General features: G+C 44.7%; 1 protein-coding gene and 1 pseudogene across 1 annotated transcript; both read right to left on the bottom strand.

The window, feature by feature from the left end:
- LOC110430485 lies at window positions 3,285-4,682 on the bottom strand (annotated as a pseudogene).
- On the bottom strand, window positions 4,973-5,662 carry LOC8082992. The gene is made up of 2 exons (XM_002440050.1): window positions 5,618-5,662; window positions 4,973-5,419 (listed from the first exon to the last, which is right to left on the bottom strand). The coding sequence occupies exons 1-2, from the start codon at window positions 5,660-5,662 to the stop codon at window positions 4,973-4,975; spliced, it is 492 nt and encodes a 163-aa protein (XP_002440095.1).

The following is a 12,785-nucleotide window of genomic DNA, read 5'->3' as shown; positions in this document are numbered from 1 at the left end:
TCTGCCGAGAGCCTTGGGTTACTGTTGGACTGGTTCGCGTAGCCCCAAATAAATGAGACTGTTCAAGCAAAACTACTGTTTGTTCAATCTTATTTTGAGGATTGTTTAAACGTGAGCTCGAACTTAATTTATATCACTTGGGCTTTGCTATGGTACACCCAAATGAATATGAGCCGTTTATTTATTTCGATCGGACGGTCACGGTCAACTATTACCTCCTAATAGGTAATATATGGAACATATATTTATTTCATTTTTAATTTTGGGAAGTATGACAAATCAGGAAAAGCTTTAGAGATGAAGATCGTTTTAGATCTAATTGATGCATTCATGATCTATTGAATGTGGTAAATCTTTTTATTTTTTTCAACTTTAGATATAGCAGAACTTAATTAACATAAACTACATATTTTTTTATTCAAAGTGACGTGAAAATGATGTGTATATGTGCCCAACGTGCACAAAAATTTACATGCCATCTTGCATGCTCAATATAGGTGACATGTTTTAGGTCGCTACAAAGTTCACGTCATCTCAGGCCTTGTTTACTTTCAAAACTTTTTGCAAAATATGAACAGTAGTACTTTTGTTTGTATTTGACAAATATTGTCCAATCATGAATTAATTAGGCTCAAAAGATTCGTCTCGCAAATTACAGATAAACTGTGTAATTAGTTATTTATTTTATCTATATTTAGTGCTCCATACATGTGCCGCAAAATTCAATGTGATTGAGAATTTGAAAAATTTTGTAAAATATTTTGGGAACTAAACAAGGCCTCAATTAATGTGTTAATTAATGATATTTTTTTATATATGTAACGTAATTTTTAATAACTGAATAGCTATTGTATACATGTTAATATTTTATTTATATATAACATACTAAAAGAAGGACACGCAATCAACGGAAGGGCCGCGCGGCCGACCGCCGGTTCTATACGTCCCATGCATGAGGGGATTTGAAGATATTTTGTTTTTCTTTTTTCTTTTCTTAGATCAATTATAATTGATTTTAAAAATCTAAAAGTTAACGGCTCAGATTTATTGGAAATATTACCTCCTTACAAATAAAGGGTGTACCTTAGCATTGCCCATATCACTTTCACCAAAAAGATCGAGTTTAGTGTATTCTTTCGCTTTATATCTCCTTTCTTTCTTTCATTGCTTAGAGTCATGTTCCCTCTGAACTTTAATGATGTGCCATTTCCTGTTGAAAGAAAGCTCTGCTTCTGCGCTTACGTTTAATTGAGGGCGTGCCGGACGGGGCATACCGCGGCCATAAGCTGTGAGAGAAAAAAAAAATAAAGCTCAATTCGTCCTTGTATGTACTAGTAAATTAGTAATAGCAAGTTACTGTTGGTCATATTGTAACTCTGCTGCTTATGTAACACCCATGTAAATAATCTTCTCGCCCTCGACGGCTAATGTTTGCATGTGCCGTAGTTCTGGAAAAAGAAAATTACTTTACTTTAGCAAGGAAAAAGAAAAGTACCACTTAGGCCTCGTTTGGGAGCACATGATCCCTCCGGGTTCCCTGTAAATTCCCAGAGAGAGAAAACCTCGAGGCAAGCTTCCCTGATCTAATCCACCACGCCCTTTGGAAGCCCACTTGACGCGGGATTGCAGCCCATATCCCGTCGTTTTTCACGGGGCAGGAAGCCACTAGTCATGTGGCCAGGAGCGCATCCCCTCTCCGTTGCGTCACGTATCTGTCCCTCGCTGACTCTGCCTTGAGTGAGAGTGTGAGACTGCCCAAACAACAGCAGGGAACAAAGACCCTCGGAGGAAAGTGGGCACAAGGAAATGAATGTCAAAAAAAATCCGCGTCAGAGGTTTTGCTCCCTGGGATAGGTTCCACTAACTTCCAAAGTAGCCCTTACTGTACATCGCAGCGTCCCATACTCTCATGACCGTGTTTTGGCCCACCACAGTGCAGCCTCCTCTTCAGTCTGAGCTACATGGTGGTCCGAGTGATCCATAAACCACCATACGCTTGGCCGATCAAGGTCCATAAACATAGGAAAATTGGATCCTTATCAAGCCAATACGTCTAGAGACTAGAGCATCCTTTGGCTGCGGCGTTTTGCTTTTAGCGAATACGTGTGCGAGTGGGACGCTTACGTATTTCTCCCTGCGTCTGTATCCCTGCAGTGTTGTGCTTGAACATAGTGGCGGCGGCAGGCCGGCACCGCCGCCGGCGACGGACGACGAGCAGCACTGTAGCAGCACACGTGAGTCAAGAGTCCTCTGCAATACGTCTCAAGATCTTTGGTCCATTAGCTTGTTTGTCTAGTTATGTTTCTATTTTTTTCTCCTAATCTCTCCTAGTGCTAGAGACTAACGCCATCAGGGCAAAACCTTATTTTATTCTGCATCATTAGAATATAATATTATATTATTGGCATGCATATGGTCGCATTGCACTATTTATTTTTAATTGTAGGTAGACTTTTTTCTATATCATTACTATTATTGGAATGGTAAATTGAAATAGTATCATTACAGAAGAGCAATTTGAAGAACAAATAGATAGAACAGTCAAGAGATTTATGAACTGTGAATGTCCTTTTTTTTCTCTGAATGCATTTTGTAACTTACTAGCAAATATATCCGTGCATTGTAACGGAAAAAAAACATCAAATAGTCATAGAAAGTGATAACATAATGTTACATATCTATTTATATTTATCCTTTTTATAAAATTTAAAGTCCATAATTTATTTTATTGATAACCATGACATCTATGGTATTAATTAGTTAATATTTACAATAATATGTAGCTTAAAGGCATATTTATTTAATAATAAAAATAGGAAATTAGTCAAACCTTATCTTACTCTAATATTACCTCTTAATATACCTTAGTATTATATTAAAACCTGGGAAGTTTGTTGCAAGTTTTATTTTTTTATTTAGATTAGGATTCCTATGAAATACTATGATATATGAAGTGTTCATATGACATAACAACACATCGTGCAAAGGTAGTGGAAGCTTCCTCAAACATAAATCTAGCTAAATTAGTAAATCGGTGAGATATGCAAGAATGATGCTAAAACTTTTACCACAAATCAAGCATCACATTAAATAGGCTACCATAAAAATTTTATAATAATTGGAGTAAGATAACTACAATTTCAATTTTACACTAAAAAACATAGGCAAGCATCCCAGCAAAAAAAATATACTAAATTTGTGATATTTTTTGTTTACTGCATGGATCTATATATGTGGAGCTGAACAAAATTTATTTTATAATTTTTAGATTTTTCTATAAATTACTACGCATTTATTGCTCGTTCTGCATCATTTAGTTTTTTTTCAGGATATCTGGGTTCCGGTGCTCAGTTAACGCCTTCTGGAAAGTCTCAATGGCAGCATCATAGTCTTGCGATGATTTAGCAAGTTTGGCAAGAGCAGTTCCTTTTCTGGTGAGTGCCCTCGAGATCATCTTGAAATCAGCATGTAGTTCCCTTCCTCTCTCAACAGCCTTATCACAGTCCTTAATGCATTCATCATACTTTCCCATGTCAAGATAAACAGCAGCACGATTGGTAATGTAGCCATGTAGGAGATGTCCTCATCATCGAGCTCCATGGCCTTTGTGTAGTGCTGGATCGCGGTATCAAAAATTCAAAATCCTTCACTTTGTAAGCGGCGTTGCCCGCTTCCTTCTCCTTCTGCGCCGACACTTTCCTCTCTTTTTGTTCCTTCTCCTCCTCTGTCACCTCCATAGGCTCCGGCTCCGGCTCCGGCTCCCTTGCCTTCGCCTCTGGCTGCTGCTTTGGTGGCGGCAGGTTTGATTGCGCTGCGGCCGGCTCAGGCGCCCCGTTGCTCTGGTTCTGGAGCTTGATGCTCAACATGAGGGTGAGCACCTGAACCATTCGTTGGTCAGAAAGGTAGTTGTTCAGGCTGCTGGGGTTCCGCTGCACCTCCCGCAGCATCTGAACGAAGTCCGGCTGCTCAAGGTAGACACGAGTGGTGGGATCCACGGCGACCTTGGTCCATAGCTCAGGCCCTGGAAAATCTTGCCGACGGCGTCCGCCCCGGAGCCCACCGGACGTCTCGGTGCCGACGCGGGGGCGAGGCCGGACTTGAGCGCCTTATTGGACGGCTCGAGAGAATAAATAGATAGAACAGCCAAGAGATTTATGAACTGTGAATGTCCTTTTTTTCTCTAATTGCATTTTTGTAATTTACATACTTGTGTACTACTCACATATTAAATTTATAGCGGTTAAAAAAATTAGACAATAGACCATCATAACCAGAAATTCTGGCTCCGCCACTGCTCCTCTTCACTTTCTTGGCCCAATACGAGCCCGACCCAGTTACACTTTTCGAGCCCACTTGTCCTAAACATACAGCCTCCGCCGAGAAAAGAAAAAAGATAGAGTTAATTCCACAAGACAATACAGGAGGAGTCAACACAACCTGGGACATGGGTCGTCTGTGCTGAAAGACACAGACAGTCTGACAGAGACAGAGATTGATCATGTATATACGTATATATACTTACAACACTGTACCTAGAGTACAATCTAACAGTATGGATGGATGTATGCATGCTACCTACTACGTACAGTATACAACGTAGCTAAGTATACGTACTAGCTAGCTTACAACCCACCTGAGTATCTGATCTCTGATGATGCTTCTGGTAGCATGCATGCATGCATGGATGTGTGCATGCTACCTACTATAGTACTGGCTGACCTGAATATATGATGATGATGATGATGATGATGATGATGATGATGCGTCCTGCTGGCAGCATGCAGGCCGCGTGATAGTGGTAGTACTGCACGTACTTATACATATATAGGAGTACTACGTCCGGCTATATATCTGCATGCGCCATGCATGTATAAATAAAGGCCCCGCAAAGTAGCAGGTAGTAGCAGCGCATGCACGCATGCCACCGCGTCGAGGTCGAGCTCGCGAACGCGCGCGCTCGTGCTCTCCAGTGTCAGACGTAGGGGAGCGCGCAGCTGCTGGCGCGGCCGAGCTTGTCGCCGCCGCAGGCGGACGGCGGTGTGGCGGTGGCGCCGCCGCCGCCGTCGACGCTGTTCCTGCGGCTCCGGTGCATGCTGCTCTTGCGCGCGATGTCGCGCATGGAGCTGGCGAGGGACAGCTTGGGGTTGAGGCGGACGGTGGAGTTGAAGCGCTCGCACATGGCGGCGTGCGCCGCCACGGCGCCGCCCACGGTGAGCGCGGGCTCACGCGCCTGCCGCTCCTTGACGGCCTCGGCGCACAGCCCGCACACCCACTTCCCCTGGAACCGCTCCCGGACGCGCCCGATGTACGTGGGCGTGCACTCCTCCGCCATCCCGCAGCACTCGCACCGCACGCTCCGCGCCTCCACGCCCACGCCGCCGTCCACCGCCAGGTCCCCGCCCTCCGACGAGCCCCAACGCTGCAATAAAGGAAAAAAAACCTCGTCCAGGTCAGTACAACAAACCACTTGCTTAGTTTGCTTAGTACGGTACGATTATATGAATCTATGATCATACATAGGCATGCATACATAAAGCTAGCAGTCCGTGCAAAGGTCGATCGATCGATCGATCAGGCAGCTGCTAGCAGTTAGCAGATGATGAGTGGCGATCATTACCGTGGGGCCGGACTCCGTCTGTCTGCTAGCTAGACGCCACGGCATTGTTGAGCAACGATCGACGGAACGGCCTCTCTCGAAGCTTCTTTTAACCTACTGTTAAACACTGTCGTGTGATCTATAGCTAACCGCGCAAGAAGAAGCAGGTAGTTAGCCTGACCGATCAGTCAGTCACTTCTGCGCACGGGTAGCTTAGTACAGGAGGCTATCACCCACACCTACTTGTGTACTAGCTGTCGTGCGCACGGGCTGGCCGGCTATGGGTGGCGACGCCTCCGAGGCCGGGGGCCTATTTATAGGCGCGGCGCCGGCGGCAGGCTAGAGGGTTGGTCCCGCCCACAGGATCAGAGTAGTATCACAGGAAAATCGGCTCATCTATCTCTCCTGCAAATCAATCCTGTGTGCGCGTGCGGCGGAAAAAGGGGATGAGGAAGAACCTCCTGACGCTCGAGCAACTAGGGCCAGGAGATTGTTACCCCAAAAGTGCATCTCTTCCCCCACGGGATGAAAATATCCCTGCTCGCTTTGCTCTACACAGATCTTTGCTCCTTTATTTGCCGGTAACTAAAGTGCAACGCCACGATGTAGATCTTTATCTGCGATCGATCGATCCATCATCAGTAGGCTTCCCCGAAACCTGCTATCTATCTATTATCGTTGCACATGAACACACTGACGTACTATGTACACACTTGCAACCTGCAGCTAGCTTCGATCATCAGCTCTGATCTGCTGCCATTTGCATACGTGCAGACGAGGATGGGTGTGTGGCTCGGATGCATGCATGGATCGGTCGAGCAGCGCGGGTTGTCGAAATCGCGCGCCTGTGATCGGCTCACGGGATGCGCATCGCCGGCGCGCGGGGCCTTGCCATGACAGAGCTTCAGGGCCTAACCTCATCTCCTGCAGGACGGTGAGTGCCTTTTCCCTGTTCATCTCTTTTCTTTTCCTTTTCAGACCACACCGTCGGTCGTCCTCGTTCATCTGTCCTACTGTACGCGCGCTGTCTGCCTCGGCGAAACGAAGCTTTCGCCTCGGATGATGACTGGCGTACGATGCCACCAAGAACCACCACTAGCAGCATAAGGATCGACCGGAGAAGAGAGTGTGATCAGAATCATATCAGATCAGTGTCCCAATGCAAGTGGCATGGAGGTCGTCTCATATATGCGTGGAGCTCCTGCAATTGGACGCTATACAAACAGTAGCAGAGCAATGTTTCTTTGCTGCTTTGTGGTGCATATGTAATACTATCGACGTTTTATGCAGATCATCACGCCATCCAGCAAAGAGCAATAGGGAAAGCATATACATGTATGATACATGTAACCGGCACAAACAACATCCCATCCTTCAGAATCACATGGCAAGGCATGCAAAATAGGAAAAACACACGTGGAACATGGAAACTAATAACTGGGCTACTATATACATGCGTACGATTGCAGAAACAACAACCGTATACTACAGTTTCTTAGTTTGTGTACTGTGCAGACGAGATTATCGTTCTCGAAACAACTTTTACATGGATGACCTAATTAGTTTTTTTCTCCGCTTGCATCCCTACCACGGTTTCCACCGCCGGATCATATCCGACGAGCAGGTGGTCAAAGCAACTTTCATCGGCGGTTTGCTGGCCGGTAAAAATTGTTTCCACCACCGGTTCGTCGTACGATTCGGCGGTGATAACCACTATGATTTTCACTCTCGGATCATCCAATGACCCCGCAGTGAAAACTATTGTAACCGCCAATTTTTCTTGTCATTGCGGTCCGCCGACTTTTGTACTGACAGTGAAACATGTTATCGCCATCATCGGTTCTGGCCAAACTAACGGTGAAAAACAATGTTGAGAAAATGAAATTTGTAGTAGTAAACATATAATCAGATCACAATAGGTCATTCTATCACTCCAAACCCCGCCTGCACCCAACAACTAGATTTTACATCTATAACGCCATAATCTTGCTAATATCAATTTATCCACTCAAATTTTTAATATAACACTTCCATTTTGTAACATTGTAAGAGCAGCTGCAGCGTTGGGTGCTAAGGGGTGCTGGTGGTTGTCAGAATACGATTCTAGGGTTGTCTCACATTGGAGCTGTGGTAATGTTACACACCACTTTAGTTTGGGTGCTCTATTTGGCAACCAATGCTAGAAATAAAGATATACTTCTTGTGCATGAAGAGAAAATTATGTACAAAAACCAAACTCTCCTAGAAGTCAAGATGGCAAAAGCCGAAACACTACCATGGTTTAATTTTAGAATTCAGATGGCTACTTGTAAAGGAATGTGTCATTTCCATTAGACTGATTATTTATGACTACAGTGGCTTAAATCTTTTAGTGGTAGTAGGAAATTGTACTTAAAATGCAGATGTTATTGTAATACAACTTCTAGTGATTGTGTGTGCGCGCCTATCTAAATAATATTCAGATATACCTTCAGACATTTGTTTAGATCCATATTTATTATCTAATACCATGTTCATTGACCATTGATCTAGACTTATGTGCAAGCCAAGAAACTGAAAAGAGTGTGAACATAACACAAGTTGCATAAACATAAAACAGTACATGTGAAAAGCAAAACCACATCTAATAAAGTTTGCAATCCTTCTCACATATCGCCCATGGTATCATGGTAGTGAGGTAGTCCCATATGTGGGTGATTTAAACTCCTAGTACTATAAGAGTGTGATAACAACAACCAAGATTGTGTCGAATCTTGGTAGTCCTAAAAGTAGTTGTCCTAGACTCCTAGTGGTTATAAAGAGACATCACAAAGGTAGTCAAGATTGTGTGCAGTCCATGGTCTAGACAAAAGTGGGCGGCTTTAGATTCCACAGGATAAGAAACAATGCAGTTTGTAAAAACCTTTCATTTAAAGTACAGGCACGACAGTCTAGATTGTGTGGTGTATTTATTGTACATAGGATGTGTATACTTGTGATAGGTGTAAATTTATAGGTACCTATGTCATAAATAAGTAACAACGTAATACATGCATACATACAACATGTTCTTGTCTAGGCGTACAATTCATAATAAAAATGTAGGGCCAGAGAAGGCTCACGAGATATATCTGGTACCAAATATATGCCTCTTTACACTCACTTTCTTCACTTTATTTGAAGTGGTCATGAGATATGTTATGTTCCTCCCACCTACAATGACGCTACCACTCCACGGAAACAAAAGAAAAGAAAAAAAAACGATATTAGAAAATGGCGTGCTCTGCCGGCGCAGAGATGAAATCACATAAAACCACCAAGATACTCCCAATTCACTAGAAGGCCTTTTGCTGCTGGGCCGAAAGTAGCGACCAGCCGTACGAACAGTTAGCATCTTTATGTGGGCTTTTAGTGTCTTCCTAATAAGATTTCATTTGCCAATTTTTCGCATGTTCTCAAATTTTCCGATAGAAACGCCTTATTTTGTTCTCCCTTTCTCCACGAAAACCATGGGAACCGATTCCCAGCTCGATCACGAACGGCTGACGAATTTTCGAGAGCATTTCAGGTAGAGTGAGACATTTCTGGCGTTGGGCTCAGTTTCGTGGTGCCACTGAAGATGATTGGGACTGAAGTGTAAGTATAGTAATCGATCGAAAGATTCAGAGGCAGATCACGTAAGGTGCCTACGCAGCGCCCTGCTGGGTTCAGTGAACACGCACACCGTCGACGCCTGGTACGGTGTATTGCAGTACTGGACACGCAGGCACGGGGCGGTTAAAGGCGTCAGTCACGGACGCGCGGCACGGGAAAGCTGCCGCGACGCCAAGGAACCCTGGCTCTGCACAACTCCCTCGCCCTGCTGCATGCTGTAGCGATACCTGCAGCTAGCTGCTAGGCGGCGCTGGTCGCGTGCGTAGCTCATGGGGTACTCGCCTGGCCGCCTGGGCAGCGCTCAAGTGTACGCGGGTGCGGTGCGGCTCCGGCAGGGCGCTTCGGCTGGTCCCCGCCAACGCCGATCGGGGCCGTGCACGTCGTCACGTGTGCTCAGGTGCTCAGAAGCAGAGTCACACGAACGCCGCCGCCGCCGCCGCTACGCTTCGCAGGCCGCGGCCGCTGCCCGGTGTTCGCAGCAGGGCGCGTTCGCGAGCAACGTGCCGCGACTAGCGAGCGACCACGACCAGGCGTCCAGACCGTGGCCTCGAGGCGAAAACAGCGGAACGCGACCGCTTTGCGTGCTTGCCGCTCCGCTGCCGACTTGCCGACTAGATCCCACCGAAATTAAACCAAGGTCGCCGCGGCACGTCCGCGGGTGGCAAGTTGGTAACACGTGAAACGGGCGCCAGCCCTTGGATAGTTGGATGGCCAGACGGTTGGCTTGGGCCGGCCCGAGCAGAAACCATCAAGGCACGGAGTAACTATATGATCATCATAGAAAATGAATCAAATAGCAAAAATAGGTGATGTTGATTGATAGTGCTCCGCATGTACTAAGCATATTTAAAACTTCTAATACTTTAATAATGTCTCCTAAAATTGAAAGCCTATGCAAGCGTGGTTTATGGGACTAGTTGATGTAAACAAGGACAAAGTCGGAAAAAAAAATAGGAGGGGCTGAATAAATGTTCCACATCGACTTAGCTCTACTATTACCTCTTGTAATAGAAAAAAATACATTAGTTTGAAGCAGTCTTATATTAAAAATATAAATCAATGATGAAATTTATAAAATATATCTAAAAAATAAAGTTTTTAGCCCACTCTGCCTTATAAATTTGTGTCTAAAATTAGAAGAAGAGGACTAGAGATTCTACTGGGCCAGCAGCGGTAGGGGGGCTGGAGCCCCCCTAGCCCCACCGCTGGCTTCGTCGCTGGATGTAAATAAAGCTATTCATGTGACGTCTCTTACAAGTTATGAATTCCTATGATTATGTTGTGAAATGTCAGCCTGGGCATAGAATACCAAAAACTGAGAATTGAACTAAAAATATCGAGAACCGAATCGAAAGTACCGAAACCGAACCGAATTTTTCAGTAACTTGTTTGGTTCCTAATTTTCAGGAACCAAGCTAAATTCGGTACTTTATCTTGGGGAACCGAATTTACTGAAATGTGCTGAGTTCGAGTGTAGTTATATTATTAATAGCACTATTTTAGTCTATTATATTTTGTACATTTGGTACTCTACTCATAGAATAATCTTGTGGACTTGTATATGTATGTATTTCACACTATTATTCTTTATGAAATTATTTGCAAATTATGTTAAAATTAGTTTTTGAACTTGCTATTATATGTTCATGTGACTAGTTCGGTATTTTTCGGTAAATATCGAAACCGAACCGAAAGTACCGAAATTTCTTCGATACCGATTTTTGGAAGCAACCGATCGGTACCTATTTTCCGAGGAACCGAATTTCTATAAAAAACAAAATACCGAATCGAACCGAACCAAAGTACCGAATGACCAGGGTGAGTAATGTGAACAGGTGAGATGAGTTTTGGCCCGTAACTAAAACTCGTCCTATATATACTAACAGATGCAGGGTATTGGTGGATGACAGATGATACATACCTGTAAACCCATTGCCATTTTTTTTGGTTGTGCATCAACTGTCTTCCGTTGGTGGAACGAGAAATCCGGCCAAGGTGTTCCCCAGCGCTGACTGAAATTTAATTTCCCCTGCACGTAGCTATCGATCTCCATGACTTGTTCGCTTCATACAACTATCCTACCTGCACGGCAATGATGGAGATGTGCATCCGAAAATATACAGTCATACAGATACTATCAGATAATATGATTATACTCGATCGTAGAAGAAATAATGGTGGCATGCATCAAACTGCTGAAAGCTCTCCCTGCATGCGCTTTGGTCATAGAGTTAGACAGTGGTATGGTACCCACACCACCATAAAACTTCTGGAGAAACCGATACACTGCTACTCCTGTGCCCTACATCTACATATATATGGTGCATACTCACAACTGTCCTGAGAGTGAAGTCGGCCGGTACGGTACGTGTAAGCTGGTATGAAGGTATCCAGGACACTCACTAGTCACTAGGTTATCTTCGCTTGTACGATAAGGAGCAAGCGGGTTTTTTCCTAACATGTACCGTGTGTACAAACATACCGTGTCAGACCATCTTTATTAGTTCTTCACGAACTACTAATGAACGTAGTGACACGAACATCTAGCACCTAGCAGCTAGCGGTACGCGATTCACAAGTGTTTCTCAAGATAGCTCAGGCTTTTCTGAAAAGATTTTGGATTTCGGTACTGTAGCACTTTCGTTTGTTTGTGATAAATATTATCCAATTATGGACTAACTGGGATCAAAAGATTCGTCTCGCGATTTCCAGCTAAACTGTGTAATTAGTTTTTGCTTTCGTCTATATTTAATACTTCATGCATGTGCCGCAAGATTCGATGTGATGGAGAATCTTGAAAACTTTTTGCTTTTTGGGTGAACTAAACAAGACCTCAGTAACTCTCTGGTCTATGCAAGCAGGAGCCCGTTGTTTCTCTCCTTGCACAAAAGCACTGGAGTGGAGTGCCTTTGCTTCAGGCGAAATCTATCAGACGTCGATGCCTCGGCGTCAGGACATGCATGTCCTGGCCTGCTGCAGGTGGCCCTTGCACTGTCATGTGACATTACATTTACCGGTGGCCGCTGCAGTGGCAGTGCACAGGCGTCAGGGCTTTGGCAAAGCAGGTCACTAAACACTAGAGCACATCGTCATCACATCGAGGGGCCGGGTGGCGTCGTGGCGGTAGCAAGGACAGGTACCGGTAGCTAGCATAGCATGCATCCAATAGGTAATTCGAAGCTTTCGGTGGTCAGGTACGCACCGGTCGATCCGTCCCAAAAATGGGCCCAAACAAGGAGGATCAATCCAACAGCGCCGGACCAAAACCCTTTTTTACAGCGAGCGAAGTGGTTGGAATTGTGGATCCAATGCTCTCTTGGCCGGCCTGCAACCATATCCAAACCCCACATGGCATGCATACCACACTGCTACATGTACAGGATTGTCAGTATATATTACTTTCCCTGTTCATGTTCAACTGCCTGCCATGTGGGCCCTCGCAATATATCCCAACAGTCACTGTGTACATGATGCTTTTCTTCATCTTCTTGGGGGGTAAAAGAAGGCCGAGCCATTTGTGTGCTGAGCAAAGCAAAGGGGAGAAACTTGACCATTC

This window comes from Sorghum bicolor, chromosome 9 (genome assembly GCF_000003195.3).
Source record: "Sorghum bicolor cultivar BTx623 chromosome 9, Sorghum_bicolor_NCBIv3, whole genome shotgun sequence".
NCBI classification, from domain to species: domain Eukaryota; kingdom Viridiplantae; phylum Streptophyta; class Magnoliopsida; order Poales; family Poaceae; genus Sorghum; species Sorghum bicolor.
Note: the sequence above shows the minus strand (reverse complement) of the source record. Positions and strands in the feature narration are given on the sequence as shown.